At 44.3% G+C, this 17,412-nt stretch overlaps 1 protein-coding gene across 8 annotated transcripts in view; it reads left to right on the top strand.

The window, feature by feature from the left end:
* Positions 1-17,412, top strand: part of ATP9B (ATPase phospholipid transporting 9B (putative)) — a 288,436-nt gene that overhangs the window by 136,910 nt on the left and 134,114 nt on the right. For 6 of the 8 annotated variants that reach the window (XM_064371986.1, XM_064371987.1, XM_064371991.1 and 3 more), the window contains 2 exons: positions 745-820; positions 8,621-8,697. The exons of the other annotated variants lie outside the window; for them this stretch is intronic. In XM_064371986.1, the coding sequence (XP_064228056.1) occupies positions 745-820; positions 8,621-8,697 (153 nt within the window). The remainder of the gene's footprint in view (positions 1-744; positions 821-8,620; positions 8,698-17,412) is intronic. 8 annotated transcript variants of the gene reach the window in all.

The following is a 17,412-nucleotide window of genomic DNA, read 5'->3' on the forward strand; positions in this document are numbered from 1 at the left end:
TTGCTATTGTAAACTGTGCTGCAATGAACACATGAAAAAATGCTCATCATCACGGTCATTAGAGAAATACAAATCAAAACTACATTGAGATACCATCTCACGCCAGTTAGAATGGCGATCATTAAAAAATCTGGAGACAACAGATGCTGGAGAGGATGTGGAGAAATAGGAACACTTTTACACTGTTGGTGGGAGTGTAAATTAGTTCAACCATTGTGGAAGACAGTGTAATGATTCCTCAAGGACCTAGAAATAGAAATTCCATTTGACCCAGCAATCCCATTACTGGGTATATACCCAAAGGATTTTTTTTTGTTTTTTTGAGATGGGGTCTCACTCTGTCGCCAGTCTGGAGTGCAGTGGCAGGATCTTGGGTCACTGCAACCTCCACCTCCCGGATTGAAGTGATTCTCCTGCCTCAGCCTCCTCAGTAGCTGGGATTACAGGCTGGTTCCACCACACCCACCCAGCTAATTTTTTTTGTATTTTAGTAGAGACGGGGTTTTACCATGTTGTCCAGGATGATCTTGATCTCCTGACCTCGTGAGCCTCCCGCCTCAGCCTCCCAAAGTGCTGGGTTACAGGATAATCCCTTTTTTCTAACTTTTATTCTGCAGTGCTTTTGCACTGCTGCTGAGTTGGATTGAGCTTGTGGACCTGTTTCTAACACGGGGATATTGAAGGCATGAATCATGAACAGTCACTAATTTGCCAGCTTTGTTTCCTTTTTGTTTCCCTGCACAGGAAGACAGTGACCCGCCTGTTCATGAAAGTCTCAGCATAGAAAATACATTGTGGGCGAGCACCGTTGTCGCATCAGGTGAGGAAAGGAAAACATTTTCTTCTGTGTGTGGTTGCTCCCGATAGGTGATGCTTTGTTTTGTCCAGGGACTCCAAACAAGTGTTTCTCACAGTGCCCTGAAATACTTAGGGACCTTGCTAAATGCAGACTCCAGCTCAGTGGGTATGAGACAGTCCTGGGAGTTTGTGCCGAGGCCTGTGCTGCTCATCAGACGCTGCACGTGGTTCCCAAGGCCGGAGACAGGGTGCTGTAGCCTTCCTGCAGGGGACAGGCATGTTCCGTTCTCCTTTGACCTGTGTTTTCTTGACAGGTGTGTCAGTGTTCCTTAATGAGAGGCACCACAGAAGAGCTTGGGAAGCCAGTGGTGGTTTTAGGTGGGTCTGAAATTCCTCCGACAAGGGTCGGCAGGAGGAGAGCACGGCCAGAGTGACTGGAACAGAAAAGTATTGAAAGAGGCCAGGCGTACTGTGAGAGGTAGATGATGTCAGATGATTATCATGTTACCAGATATTAGTTGACACTGAGGATGATGTTTGGAAGGAAGCTGATGAGAAGTTACGTGGCACTGACAGTGATGCTGGGGAGGGCATTTAGCAGGAATGGGTTGGTGTTGATGCTGGTGCCGATAATGGTGCTTAGCAACAGGGAGCTCTAGGAGAGAGGGCGTGAAAGGTGATGGCAGCCCCGAGTGCAAGGCTAGACTTGTCGGAGCTGTGTCTTCTCAGTGCTGCCCGGTGCTGTCAACCCTTCTCTCCAAGATGCCACTCACTCCCCATGCGTGTGCATGGAGCCCCTGTTCTACACCAGGCACAGTGATGTGGTCTGGGGCAAGGCAGTTACAGATCTTGTCCTGGGTGAGCTTATGGTTCTGTGGACAGAGATTAAGAAAGTGGCACTAGTGGTACACGGTGATGTAACCGTGCTGAGTATCACGAACACATACTGAGTGCTGTGCAAGAAGCTTATATAGACCAGGTCTAGGGACAGCTTTTCTGAAGAAGAAACATTTAAATTAGGTTTAAAGAGTATGCAGACGTGGCAAGGTGAGATGGGTGGCAGGAACAGTGTGAGGAGCATTCGTGGCAGGAGCCTAGTGCTGAGAGACAGTACCTTGAAGAAAAGGATCCAACGACCAGTGTGCCTGGCCATGGAGAAGGAAGGTGTCACCACAGGGCAGCTTTGTGTGGTTGTGTTTAAAATTTGGCCTGCAGGTGTGCAAAACTACACAACAGATTCCTAGAGGAGGACACGTGTTAGCTTTTGGGAGGATAGAATGTGAAAGAGGATTAATCTTATCCTAGAGTTTTAATCTTTAAAAAATGCTTGATGGGTATATGGCAGTTTTAATAGGGGACAATTCTGTGGGTGTTTGATGATGTTATTTATATATAAATTATGTCTAAATATATAAATGTTATATATACATATATAACATTGTATTTGCATATGTAAATGTTATATAAACATATATATATATACACACACACATATAAATTTCTTAACATATATATAGAGAGAATAAGGATGGTTTTCCATAAAGAGACTTCAGAGGTGAACAGGGCAGGTTCTGGGCTCTGTAGGCCTGGGAGAGGGACTTTACACCAGGAGGACATCTCAGGGGTGGATACACGGGCCCTAGACTCTGAGGCTTCAGGAGGGATTTCACACCAGGAGGACATCTCGGGTGGACACATGGGCCCTGGACTCTGAGGCTTCAGGAGGGATTTCACACCAGGAGGACATCTCAGGGTAGATACACTGGCCCTGGGCTCTGAGGCCTCAGGAGGGATTTCACACCAGGAGGACATCTCGGGGGTGGATACACGGGCCCTGGACTCTGAGGCCTCAGGAGGGATTTCACACCAGGAGGGCATCTCAGGGTGGATACACGGGCCCTGGGCTCTGAGGCCTCAGGAGGGATTTCACACCAGGAGGACATCTTGGGGGTGGATACACGGGCCCTGGACTCTGAGGCCTCAGGAGGGATTTCACACCAGGAGGACATCTCAGGGGTGGACACATGGGCTCTGGACTCTGAGGCTTCAGGAGGGATTTCACACCAGGAGGACATCTCAGGGTAGATACACGGGCCCTGGGCTCTGAGGCCTCAGGAGGGATTTCACACCAGGAGGACATCTCGGGGGTGGATACATGGGCCCTGGGCTCTGAGGCCTCAGGAAGGGATTTCACAGTCAGAGGACATCTCTGGGGTGGATACACAGGCCCTGGACTCTGAGGCTGCAGGGAGGGATTTCACACCAGGAGGACATCTCCGGGGTGGTCACATGGGCCCTGGGCTCTATAGGCCTCAGGAGGGATTTCACACCAGGAGGACATCTCGGGGGTGGACACCCAGGCCCTGGACTCTGTAGGCCTCAGGGAGGGGTTTTCACATCATGAGCAGGCACATTCATCTAGGGAAACCTGCCCTGAAGCTTTCTTCATGCTGCTGTCTTGGTGTTGCTGAGAGGCATGAGTGTTGCCAGCCTGTACGCTAGGTGGTGAGTATGGTCAGTGCTGGCCTGACCATATGCTGAATGGCTGCACTTGGGAGGTGTGTTACCCCTGCCAGTTACCACAGAGCCAGGCTGCACCTGGACCGGAATGGAGTCCAGCTGCACCTTCCTCTAAAGCCAGTGTCCTCAAGCGCTTGGCCTCAGTAGTGATACGGAAGCATTAATGATGCAGAACTCAGAAGCTGACAATGGGGAGAAGGCTTACATTTTCCATATGTAGTTATTGCAGCCTGTTTTTCCTATCTTACTGATACTGATTATTGTTAATTAAGGATCATTCATGAAGATAGTAATGCTTCTCTTTTTAAAATACATTTCATGTTTTGTTTCCTTGGGCCTGTAGAAACATACATTAAATGTTGTTACTGATCCCTAGTACTGTTGATTTGTGGCCCTTCTGAGGGAGACTGAAGCTCCTTGAGCTAAGGCTTTTGAGACATCATGTTCAGTTCCCTGGACAGTTTTCTCTCCTGACCTCAGTTCTCTTGATGACCTTGGCAAGTGGGAGCCACTAGCTGGACAGTAATTGGGCCTCATTAACATGCTAGCCCTATCCCACCCTTGCTGTTCTCTTTGCCATCTGGCATTCAGTGCCATGTCTTCCTAGCGGGCATGAAGATGGCTTTTAAACCATCCACTCGAGGAGCTTAAGTAAGGTGCCTTTAATGTTAGTTTGTGCTCGAACATCTTTAAATGTAAGCTTTTTCTTTAATTTCAACTCTTAATGCATACGTATCCTTATTTAAAAGCCTTATTAGTGTGAACAGTTACCAAATTCTGTATTTTATCACATGCGTATCCTAAGGAATGTTTGAAAGACTTTAAGATTTCCAGAGTAACCTAAGCACTCTCATAGTCTTTGTAATTGATTCTAAGTCTAGAATTCCTTTTAACCTTTAAAAGTTGTATCTCAGTTGAATTCAAGTTGACTCTGAAGGGGAGATGAACTCGGTCCTTCTCCCTTGTCCTAGAGCTCTGAATGCTTGGGAACCGGGACTCCAGTTAGACAGACAGACAGATGCACCAGACAAGAGGTGACCGAAGGCAGGACACAGCCTGCTGTGCTGCCTGAGGTTGTGCTTCCCATGTGGATTTAGAAAACTTGTTCTCTAAAATACAGAGCCAGGTCCTGGAGAACTGCCATGTTTACTATAGTGAGGAGCATACGAAGGAGTGTTACTGATGCTCAGCTGCTACAAACCTGGAAGGAAAGCTGGGCTCCCCAAGGCAGGATCAACAAAAGTATGACAGGGCTCTCAGGGAGCAGTCCCTGGCCGTGTGGACCTACACCTGGGTGCAGGTCTTCTGCTCACTCAATGGGCCAGCCGCGTGGTGTCCAGGCCTGGGTGTGGGTCTTCTGTGTCTCTGTGTCCTGGCTGTGTGGACTCTAGGCCTGGGTGTGGGTCTCCTGTGTCTCTGTGTCCTGGCTGTGTGGACTCTAGGCCTGGGTGTGGGTCTCCTGTGTCTCTGTGTCCTGGGTGTGGGTCTCCTGTGTCTCTGTCCTGGCTGTGTGGACTCTAGGCCTGGGTATGGGTCTCCTGTGTCTCTGTGTCCTGGCTCTGTGGAGTCTAGGCCTGGGTGTGGGTCTTCTATGTCTGTCTCTCAGCTGTGTGGACTCTAGACCTCTTCTTTGTACTCTGTGTGCCAGTCTTAGTCTAGATTTTTTACATCCTGGGACCCGGTTCACACTTGTCATCAGTTTTCCTGCACTCAGTGTGTGGTAAGAGTTGTGTGTGCAATGTCAGTGTCTGCCTTGCTGTGGGGTCAGCCCAGGACGCCTGCCTCAGGGAGCAGAGCACGCTGCATTTCTGTGGCAGTTGGCTCCTGGAGGGCATCTGTAAGTTGGAGTGTGTCAGGGGCTGGTGTGTGTGGCCCTGCCTGCTTTCGCTAATGTTATCTAGCAGGTTTGTGTTATGTAATTGATAGTCAACAAATACATGGATTTGTTAATACCTCTGTCTCTCATTAGACACATGTGAAATATGTATTTACTTTTTTTTAATAAGCATTTCACATTGTTTTGATTTAATAGCTTAAGGCCATTAATTGTTTTGTTAAAGTGGTCTAGGTTTTATATTTTGTGTTTTTATATAATTTTCTGTGAATCATCTTAATTTGAATTTGTGAGGATTGGTTTATTATCTGCAAATTAAATATATCAGTGTTTACAAATAGCAATTAGAAGTGTTGCAATAGGCTGATCATTTGAAATATTAAGTGGACTAGTTTTAAAGTGCTGGATTATGTTTTGTGGTATAAATTAGAAATGTTTATATAAAGGAGAATATCTTTTTCTACAAAATTTGACCTTGTTAGCATGCTTTGTCTTGCTTTGCATCATGAAAGTTATTTGCTTAAAATACAAGTGTCCTGTCAATTAGAAGGTAGTATAATTTTGCATGAAATTTTCTATATGGCATGCAGCAAGGACGTCACATAATAACTAAGAAAGTAACTGTTGTACCACTTATGTGAAATTGTGATTGAACAGAAGTTGGACGTAGAACTGGACTGTAGAATGCCTTGCAGACTTGAAGCACACAGCAGCCTCTTTAAAAGCTTTAGAAGCAGGCTAACTGTCAACAGCCCTAGTCACAGGGTCTGTGGAGCATAGGAGTAAGTGTGGTCATATTGTAGTCCCCTTTTTGGACCCAAAGCATCTGAATATTTTATATTCATCTTTAACTGTAGTCAATTTGAAGTGTGCAGTTATGGATCAGGCAAATGTAATCACTGGCTTTGAAGATTAAGTGCTCCTAAATCTTTTTAAATGTTTTACTGCAATAAATGGAGTTAAGTTTTTGATGTCATTATGAATACTGGACCACCAGTATTTCTAGGGTCCTGGTAAGAACTGATTTATCCCCCCCCACCGAGACCGAGTCTCGCTCTCTTGCCCAGGCTGCAGTGCAGTGGCTCCGTCTCAGCTCACTGCAACCTCTGCCTCCCGGGTTCAAGCAGTTCTTCTGCCTCAGCCTCCTGAGTAGCTGAGATTATGGGCACCTGCCACCATTCCTGGCTAATTTTCTGCATTTTTAGTAGAAATGGGGTTTCACCATGTTGGCCAGACTGGTCTCAAACTCCTGACCTCATGGTCCGTCCACCTTGGCCTCCCAAAGTGTTGAGATTACAGGTGTGAGCCACCGCTCCTGGCCAGTTGTGGTTTTAATCTACCAACATAATCCTAAACTCAGTTCTTTCTGATGCAGAAGTTTCTCCAACTGGAGCCCGTTGTGAGGGAGGTAGATCTTGATTTTACACTGAAAATATGGGTTAAAGTTTTGGAATTCTCCTGTTCACGTATTTTATTTACTGAGAAATCTTTGTGACATTTTGTATTTGTCATGTTCAGCTTCCTCTTATGCAACACAAAATGAGTTTGTCATATTTTGTTGCCCTTTCGTGCCTCGTTTTCCCAGTCCGTGGTGGTTAACCCCCTTTCCTCTGTTCCTTTTGCCTTCTATATGGGTTTCACTCAATCTTTTAGCCTATGAGAATGGAAAATGTTCCAGATATTTCTGTACTGATTCTAGTTATGCCAGATATTAAAAAGCATGACAGAAAAATTCATTTACTCTAATTCTAGTGAGTATTCATTTTTCATGAGAATCAAGTGAAAGAATACTTATGAGAGCCTTTAGCAAACCTTAATAGACGATACAAATATTGTATCAGGACCTCTGTTAAAAATTTGTTATGTATGCCTTGTCATTTATCACATTTAATTTTGGTACTGTAAATTGTAAGGCCACTCTAGAATCCACTTTGCTCATCAATCTGCTTTTAGGTCAGGGTTTTCTAGCTTGATTAATTCTTGGAAAGGCTTCTCTGAGATTTGTTCATTCTGTTAATGTTAAAAAAAATTAATTTTGCAGTTTGCCTTGTTACATCATTGTGATAATTTAACATTAGCGGGATGTTTCTATTTTGATTAAGTTAAACTAAATTGATGAAACAGAAAATTCTGATCAGAGGGTATTTAATATTTAGCTTCACTGATACAAAGTAATTCTATGATTTCTTTTTTGAAAGCTTTTTATAGTACTATTGTATTATTATATATTTGATATTTCTCCGCATAGTAAGTATAGTCTAATCTCAGAAGTTTACGTGGATAATAATAGTGAAGACGGCATTTGTGCATCGGGAAGCTTGTATTCAAAGTGTGAGCTGGCCATGCCTTCATGAACTTTTACAAACTGAAGCCTCACACTTTCTCAGTGACACTAAATCAAAAGAGAAATATATATAATCTCTGCACATATCACTGCTGGGAAATACTTTACATCTTCCTCCTTCCGAGATTTTCTAGAGAGGAAGGTGTAAGCTATGTGATATGTATAATATGTAACATATCAAGGTTCACAGAAAGCTGAGAGAGTTCATACCAATCATCTTTACTTCAAAGAGCCTGTCTTAGGATGCTCTGAATTTTACATGTTAAGTTAATATGACATCAAAAGGTTTTTGTGTAATTATTATAGTTAATTCTGTAATGATAATTGCACTGAGTATTATGTGTATATACTTTCTCACCTTAATTGTTTCTCACCTTCAAAATTTACAAAAGGTTAAGGATGACAATTAGGAATATAAATTATATATGGCTGTAGTTTCAGAAAGAGACTTACGGTTTTTAATACTGGCATTCTAGAAATAAGTGCCCTTTAGCCTTTGCAATCTCTGGGTCATTCCAAGAGTATTTTAGTCTTTTCTCTTAAGTTTAAAAATTATTGTATCTTTCTATGTATAAAAGAGAGTAATAGCTTCTAAATGCAAAATCAAATATTGTTTTTTGTAATATTCCTATTTTAATTGAATACATTTTGAAATGTTAGCAAAGGCTGTCACTGATACTTAGTAATACTTTGATCTTTACAGTGGAAATATACTAAAAGAAACTGATTCAACTGGTACCATCTTTGTTTGAACGTCAAAGGACAAGTTTGATCAGTTAACCTCTTAACTAACCTTCAGTGATAGAACCACCATTTTAATAGACAGTAGTGAAAGACCATTGTCATTCTTTCTGTTGTCAGTGAAAACAATATTAGTACATTTCCTAATGTTATAGGTAGGTACACTTGTATTGCTTAACAAATCGTTTGACTTTATCATAGAGTCCATTTTTAGAGCTGAGATTAGATTTTCTTAAAATAGCCAAAATAAATACACTATTGGATAATTTTATATAAAATAAAATAATGTGATAATGCTTTCCATTAAAACAGTTAATTAGAAAGTGTTGTCTTTTACTCACCTTTAAAGTATTTCTATAAGGACCACTTTCATGTTTTTGCAGGTACTGTAATAGGTGTTGTCATTTATACTGGAAAAGAGACTCGAAGTGTAATGAACACATCCAATCCAAAAAATAAGGTAGGCTAGATTGAGGAGCAACTGCTTTGATGAACTTGTTTTTCCTTTCAGTAAGAAAGTCTGCATAGTTCTGAATAGCTCATTCTTTTGGCTTAATATATTTGTTAAAATAGACTTTCAAAAATATTGGTGACTTAGGATGTGAATTATCTGTATTTATTTAACAACATCCTCATACTGAAGAATTTCCAAAAGTATCATTGCTTGGCTAATCAGTTTTATATGTGTCTTAAATTTTCACTGTTAGATATGTAATTTGCCTGTAATTTGACAGTTAATTGTGGCTAATTTCTTATCTTCAGTCTATTTATTTTACAATTTGCACTCTTTTATGTTGATGGTTTGTTTTAAAATAAAGGAATCTATATTAATTTTTTTTAGTATTTAATTTGATGTTATAGTATTAAACCAGTTTATTTATTTCCATTTCATAAGAAGTATATTGAAAGCCAAAATTTAGTTTTAAAGACTGATTATATCCTAAATTGGTTATATTTCTAAAATTGTTATTTATGCATCTAATGTGTGTAAATTTAATCATAAAAGAAAGTCTGAATCATCAGTAGTTGCTATCATGATGATACCATACATGAGATGAAGCCACAGCATGTGCTAACATCCAGTTAATGAGAAGCTCTTCCTGAGTATTGATTTTACTCATTTTTATTTAAAATGTCATTTGTGTGCATTTAAATGAAACAAAAAATCTTCACATGCATTTATGCCTCATTCTCTGAGCAATTAATAGTAAAAGTTATCTTTTGCTATTTTTTGCTGGAAGTCTTATTACAACACAGTGAAAATCAAATAATTCTTTGAAAAGACAGGCCAAGCGTGGTGGCTTATGCCTCTAATCCCAGCATTTTGGGAGGCTGGATCACTTGAGGCCAGAAGTTTGAGACCAGGCTGGCCTCAAGTGATCCAGCCTCCCAAAGTGTCTGTACTAGAAATGAAAAAATTAGCCAGGCATTGTGGTGGGCATCTGTAGTCCCGCAGTGCGTTAGAACATTCTAGTTTTGTGGTCAGGTATGGTGGCTCACGCCTGTAATCCCAGCACTTTGGGAGGCTGAGGCACCTACAAATTCTAGGGTTTTTTCCTGAATCTTTTTACTTTTGCATTTATGATGATGTGTGAGGGTAAATTTAATTTTCAATATGAATTTAAAATCTTAAAAGCTACACTGCCTTTTACTGTGACTTTTTTTAGCCCATCTTTTTCTTCATTCAACTTATTTTCTGTCATTTTTTTCCTCCAGTCCGTCTCTGTTATTTCTTCCCACTTCTACCCATCAAACTCTTTATCAGGGTCCTGACTCTGGGTTGGAGCGGCCTCTTAGTTTTGCGACTGTGCTTTGGAATCCAGCCCTGGAAGCTCGCTGCTGAGTCCGTGCACAGGCCTTCGTGCACACTAGTGCTTCACTCAGCGCATTCATCCTTCCCTCTGAAATGGGGTTGGACTCGCATGGGGTTGAACCTAACCCTCGTTGCTAGTCAGGAAATGGTTATAACTAGTTTGTGCAAGGCAGTAGGTTCTGTACTGTCTAGCTACCTTGTGGCCTAGAAATTCTTCCAGTTTCTACTGTCTCTGCATTCTTTCACTGCCTCTTCTTTTCCCTGTTCCTCTTTTCTTCTCCTTTCTTAAAAAATTGCCTTCTAAATTTGCTTAGTGTTGGCATAATATATCTCATAATTGAAAGGGCATCTTTGGAGTTTTACAGAATTGGATTTAATTCTTGCTGCTTACCACTTTAGCTTTTCATCCTGATGTACAAGTGTTCTTTCAGTGGCTAGTGTCTTCCTGGTGCTTAATACACGCTCAGTCCTCCCTTCCCAGTAGAGAGTCACGGTAGCAGTTAAAGCTCTGGCTTGGAGAGCACTTACCACGTGGTGGGCACTTTTCTAAAACTTTACATGCATTACATCTGGAATGAACAAGATACCTCCCAGGGAGAAGAGTGCGTTCCTGATTATAGAGCAGGGGAGATTGCAGGGCATGCAGCCGTGCCGCGCCTCCAGACACAGCGCTGCTGATAGTGAAACTCCGGGCATGCAGCCGTGCCGCGCCTCCAGACAGAAGGCTGCTGATAGTGAAGCTCCGGGCATGCAGCCGTGCCGCGCCTCCAGACACAGCGCTGCTGATAGTGAAGCTCCGGGCATGCAGCTGTGCCGCGCCTCCAGACAGAAGGCTGCAGATAGTGAAACTCCGGGCATGCAGCCGTGCCGCGCCTCCAGACAGAAGGCTGCAGATAGTGAAGCTCCGGGCATGCAGCCGTGCCGCGCCTCCAGACAGAAGGCTGCTGATAGTGAAGCTCCGGGCATGCAGCCGTGCCGCGCCTCCAGACAGAAGGCTGCTGATAGTGAAGCTCCGGGCATGCAGCCGTGCCGCGCCTCCAGACAGAAGGCTGCAGATAGTGAAGCTCCGGGCATGCAGCCGTGCCGCGCCTCCAGACACAGCGCTGCTGATAGTGAAGCTCCGGGCATGCAGCCGTGCCGCGCCTCCAGACAGAAGGCTGCTGATAGTGAAGCTCCGGGCATGCAGCCGTGCCGCGCCTCCAGACAGAAGGCTGCAGATAGTGAAGCTCCGGGCATGCAGCCGTGCCGCGCCTCCAGACACAGCGCTGCTGATAGTGAAGCTCCGGGCATGCAGCCGTGCCGCGCCTCCAGACAGAAGGCTGCTGATAGTGAAGCTCCGGGCATGCAGCCGTGCCGCGCCTCCAGACAGAAGGCTGCAGATAGTGAAACTCCGGGCATGCAGCCGTGCCGCGCCTCCAGACAGAAGGCTGCAGATAGTGAAGCTCCGGGCATGCAGCCGTGCCGCGCCTCCAGACAGAAGGCTGCTGATAGTGAAGCTCCGGGCATGCAGCCGTGCCGCGCCTCCAGACAGAAGGCTGCAGATAGTGAAGCTCCGGGCATGCAGCCGTGCCGCGCCTCCAGACACAGCGCTGCTGATAGTGAAGCTCCGGGCATGCAGCCGTGCCGCGCCTCCAGACAGAAGGCTGCTGATAGTGAAGCTCCGGGCATGCAGCCGTGCCGCGCCTCCAGACACAGCGCTGCTGATAGTGAAACTCCGGGCATGCAGCCGTGCCGCGCCTCCAGACACAGCGCTGCTGATAGTGAAGCTCCGGGCATGCAGCCGTGCCGCGCCTCCAGACAGAAGGCTGCTGATAGTGAAGCTCCGGGCATGCAGCCGTGCCGCGCCTCCAGACAGAAGGCTGCAGATAGTGAAACTCCGGGCATGCAGCCGTGCCGCGCCTCCAGACAGAAGGCTGCAGATAGTGAAGCTCCGGGCATGCAGCCGTGCCGCGCCTCCAGACAGAAGGCTGCAGATAGTGAAGCTCCGGGCATGCAGCCGTGCCGCACCTCCAGACACAGCGCTGCTGATAGTGAAGCTCCGGGCATGCAGCCGTCCCGCGCCTCCAGACAGAGAGCTGCTGAGAGTGAAGCTCCGGGCATGCAGCCGTGCCGCGCCTCCAGACAGAAGGCTGCAGACAGTGAAGCTCCAGAGGTTTTCCTTAGATTTGGTATTTAAACGTCTTATAAATTGACGCATAACCTAACAGGAAAATTGAATGTATAAATTTGAATATGTACTTAAATATTTCTGAGTGTTAAATGCTAGTTTTATAAGAATAAAATTCGGGAGAATGTTTTGAGCAAGCTACACTGGGTGAAAGGTAACATGTAATTTATCCAGGGGAACCCTCGGCATTCATACATGTTGAATGGAAAAGAATTGTGATATTCGTCTCTAAATAGACACAGGAAGGTGGAAATTATTGTTTATTGCTTGTAAGACATTGTTTTCTGAAGACGACATCTCAGTGTTCTGTTGCTTAGTAAACAGGCAAACTCCTGGATTTCAGAGAATGCTGGTGCAAACAAAATGGCAAACATGTACAGGGGAAATCTCATCTGATATTTATCTGAGCTTTATTGGATTTCTTCAGGTTGCAAAAATATTCCTAAGGCTCCATTCTGACAGCTCTCTTAGTAGAAGCCATATTGGGACATTGATACATTGGAGTTCATTGTCAGCAGAGAAATTGAGCTGGAAATACATATTTCTGAATGAGTAGTGGTTATCAGTCAGGAGAGGCTGAGTCATGCTGTGATGATAAACTGCCTCACACTCCACAGTGCTCACCCAGCACTGTGTTTCTTATGTTCCATGTCTGACGCATGCTGGCGACTCCTGCTTGTCATGTTTTCCCCGTGTTCTGTGTCTGGCTCAGAGTGGCAGCTCCTGCTGGTCACGGTCCCTCAGGGCCCATCTTGGAAACACATTTTCATGACCACTGGGATAAGAAAATGATGTGGCAAATTACATACTAACTGATTCTTAAGGCTTTGCCAGCGAGTGACACAGATCACATTTCATTGGCCAGAGCAATTAAATGGCCTTGGCCAAGTTCAAGGAGTCAAGGAATTGCGCTCCTAGCTCATGTGCAGAAGGAGGGAGAATTGGAAATACTTTGTGAGCAGCAACAGCCGTGAACAAGATTTCCCAGCGTGTTTACATAGGATATAAAAAAGAGGAACCTTCCAGAACCCAGATGAATACCAATATTTAAGGGATAAGCAGAGGAAGAGAAACCAGGGAAAGAATAATGAATGAAGAGTGTATTTCAGGGAGTGGTCAGTGGTCAGCAGTGTGCTGGGGACGGGGAAGGTCATTTGAGGTGAGAAATGGAAAAGAGGTGAGTTTTAGCAACGAGGAAGTATTGGTAAAATTAGAATTGATGGTACGTTTATTAGGGTGGGATTCAGATGTAAGCACAGCTGGAGAGCTCTTCCAAGAGTTCAGGGGAGGGAGGCGGTGCTGTGTTGAGGGAGCCAGGTCCAGGGCGGGGGCTAGGGAATTCTGAGCATCTTCAGCAGGCGGCCCAAACTGTGGCGGCAGCAGAGGTGGTGAGAAGTGGACTGACTATCCTGGATCGGAAAAGATTTTATTGATTTTGCTTTTTTCTGGTGAGAAAAATCAGTACCACAAAACAGTGTTTTTAGTAAAAGAATAGAGGGTCTTATACATAAAAATATTAATTCTATGGAAGAATAAGTTTAGTGGGCATCCAGTAGTAACTTAAACATATGAGGATAAGATTACTTAAAAGAAAATTATATAGTATTATATGGCCACCACAGGAACCATGGCATTACTTATCTGATTTTTAGGAAATATTTCCAGTCAATCAGTATATCTCTCTTTCTGTCTCCTTCCCCGCTTCTCTTTCTTTGTCCTCCCTCTCCTTCTCTCCTTTTTTCTTTTTCACTCTCTCTGTATTTATTTCCTATCTTCATTACAGTGTGTATAGGGACCCTGCCCATTCACAAGATTGCTTTAAGTTCCTAAGATTGAAAAAATGCTTCAGTAAAGTCTGATATAAGAAAGATGTTAATCATAACAACACTTTAGCTAGTGACATTGATGCAACATGGTAAGGCTTTGAGACAGTTCTTGAAGGGATCAAGAAGGATGAGAGACTTAACACTTGAGGCTCATACATTGTTGAGCAATGTGAGGGACCCAGCTGTTGTTGGGAATCTCAGATCTACAGTGGTGCCAGTAACTAGGGTGTGGCTGCTCTTAGGCTGATGTTCAGGAGCCCCAAAACAGAAGCAGAGATGGGCTGCTGGGCTGCTCCAGAGGTACCAATTGTCCGATGGATGTGTCAGCAGAGAGCCAGGGACAGCAGGTCATGATGGTGGATGGCAGGTGAGAGGGCTCCTTACGGACAAGGAGTTCTGGCAGCAAAGTAGTTATTGTGGTAAGATTTGGAGTACAGTGATGAAAATGAGTTGCTGAAGTTTGGAGGCTGTTGCACTAGATTATACAAAATTATAAGCTTGTGTATAATGTTTTGGAGAGCATCCTTTCCTTCTTACAGATATTTTCTGCCAGGTGCAATGGCTCATGCCTTTAATTCTAACACTTTGGGAGACTGAGGTGGCCAGATTACTTGAGTCCAGGAGTTCAAGACTAGCCTGGGGAACATGGTGAAACCTGTGTCTACCAAAAAATACAAAGATTACCTGGGCATGGTGGCATGTGCCTGTAGTACCAGCTACTCAGGAGGCTGAGGTGGGCAGAACTCCTGAGCCTAGGAGTTAGAGGCTGCAGTGAGCCGTGATTATACCACTGCACTCCAGCCTGGGCAACAGAGCGAGACCCTGTCTCAAAAAAAAAAAAAAAATCTAGCCACTATTACAGATTGTATGTGAAGGCAAATTGAGCATTATTTCACATTTTCTACTTTTATCCAGTAATTGATCTTCTAGGGAGACAAGTCTCATACTCCTCAATTGCTTGTAGATCTCTTGTATAAATTCAGTTTAACAAATGCCACATTTATTGATTCATCTTCTGCTGAGACCAGCTCGGTCGTGGAGACTCCAACCAGGCGGCGCTGAAGGAATTAAGAAACAGACACAAAGATAGAGTACAGAAGTAGGAAAGAGTGGGACGTCAGGGGACTGACAGCATTTCAGAGCTGAGAGCACAGAGCAGACTCTGACCCACATATTTATTCTTTGTGAACACTTGATTATTTTTAATAGGCAGGTGCTCAGTGTTTTTTCATAGAATAAAGACAAACTAAACAGGCAGATAGTGCCTGTTCACTACTAAAATAGAAACAAGCTAGAAAACACTCTTTGCGAGTCAGCAGTGGGGACAAGGTCATGTATCCTGTGTTTTGGGAGCTGGTTTGGCGCGTGCATGACTAATACATATTGCTTATTATTCTATAACGCCCGGAGCAGTTTTCTGCCTGGGGATGGCTAGGTGTTCCTTGCCATCGTTTCTCAGTAAACAGTATATAATCCATCACACCTACATCAAGATCTTTTCCCAGCAATCTTCCTTATTCTGTGATACAGCAGTGAGAAAGAAGAGAGTGCTCTTTTCTTTTAGCTGGAGCTGTAGAGTGTCATGCCCTCTCGCTGGGCCCCGCTGCCTCTGACTTGCTTTTGCCTCCGCACCTGCAGCATCCTCTGATGTTGCCTTCCAGTCGGGCGTGGCCTAGACTAGGATGTTCCTGGGCTATAATTGCCTTAAAAATCATCCGCGTAATCACTGCTACATAGAATGGTGAAGCAAGTGGACATTTTCCAACATGTTGCTGTTCTCTGACTCCAGCACAAGGTATAAAGCCCATAAAACTGCATGCCTGAAACTAGGCTCCGAGTCCTTGGTACTTGTTGTTACCATGCGCAGGTCCCAGTGCATCTGCAGGGGCAGTGACACACACAGTCCTGGCGCTCCCTGTTGGTCTTCAGTCTCTGATGGGCCCTCACCACGTCTACCACCCACTACCCCCGAGTCGTCGCAGCCCCAGCAGAGGCTTCATGTCCTCCTGCGGCCTGTCCCAGAGCGTCCTCAGCTCCCTCTGGAAGAGCACCAGCCTCCCACAGCCATCTTCCACAGATTCAGCTGATAAGGAGAACTCTCCCCATCTCAGCTATAGGCTCTTTGAGGAACAGTGTTTGTTAGTACTTTGAAAGCAATCAGGCAGGGCACAGTGGCTCAAGCCTGTAATCTCAGCGCTTTGGAGCCCAAGGCAGGCAGATCATTTGAGCCCAAGAGTTTGAGACCAGTCTGGGCAACCTGGCAAAACCCCTTCTCTACAAAAAATACAAGTATTAGCCAGGCATGGTTGCGTGCACCTGTAATCCCAGCTACCCAGGAGGCTGAGGTAGTAGGATCATGTGAGCCCAGGAGGCAGAGGTTGCAGTGAGCTGAGATAATGACACTGCACTGCAGCCTGGGTGACAGAGCCAGACCCTGTGTCAAAACAAACACAACTCCACCTACCGTCCCAGAGTTAAGTTGATGGATGCTGGGGATTTCACCAGTTTTATTAATTTCATTACACAATTTTTTTTTAACTTGACATTCTCCTCAGCTAACATCCTCAAACTTCTTTTGGCCAATTTTTTTTTTTTTTTTTTTTTTTGCCTTTAGTTTGGCCATTTTGTTCTTTTTAAGCTGCTTTTTTTTTAAAAAAAAAAAAGAAAACCTTATTATGAAAAAAAAATTAAACATACAGAAAACTAAGGAGAAAAACACTCACATCCCTAAACCCTGAGTTCATAGATGCTTCCCACTTGTCTCATCCTGTGGTTACAGGTCCCGTGCTGCTTTATCCTAAATATGCACTTTTTCCAAAAAATAATTTGTCTGTCTCTTAGTATTTATCTTTTATTTTTTTAAATAAAAATAAAGACACTGGCTGCTGCCTTAACTCCCTTTCTTACTTGTGTGGCACCTGGTCATCCCCACACTCTAGGTGAGGTGGTTTGTAGAGTGCGGCCCCACGCAGGCAATGCCAGCGGCACAGCTGCCTGTATTGATCCATCCCTGGCAGTGGGGCCTGAGGATGCAACTTCTTGGTTTCCCTCCCTGGACTTTTAAAAGATGCAGCATGTTTTATCCAGACATGAAGGTGAAGAATAAATCCTTCAATTTTGTTAGATAGAAGAAAATTCTGAGATTAAAAGGAATTCTTAAAGGTGAGGATTAGAATATTTTCCAGCATCCTGGTGCTTATGACAGAGAGGGTTAAAAGGAGATGGAGTCTACTCAGAGTTTGACAATTTTAAGACTAAACAAATCAAAAGTTTTTATTACTAAGTACTTATTATTATAATAATATTTGGTGAAAGTTCAAATTACAAGGACTACAACTTGAGTAATGGAATCGTTTATAAAAGCTAGCC

The sequence above is a fragment of the Aotus nancymaae genome, unplaced genomic scaffold (assembly GCF_030222135.1).
Source record: "Aotus nancymaae isolate 86718 unplaced genomic scaffold, 86718_ANA_hifiasm-v0.15.2.pri h1tg000253l, whole genome shotgun sequence".
In the NCBI taxonomy this organism is placed as follows: domain Eukaryota; kingdom Metazoa; phylum Chordata; class Mammalia; order Primates; family Aotidae; genus Aotus; species Aotus nancymaae.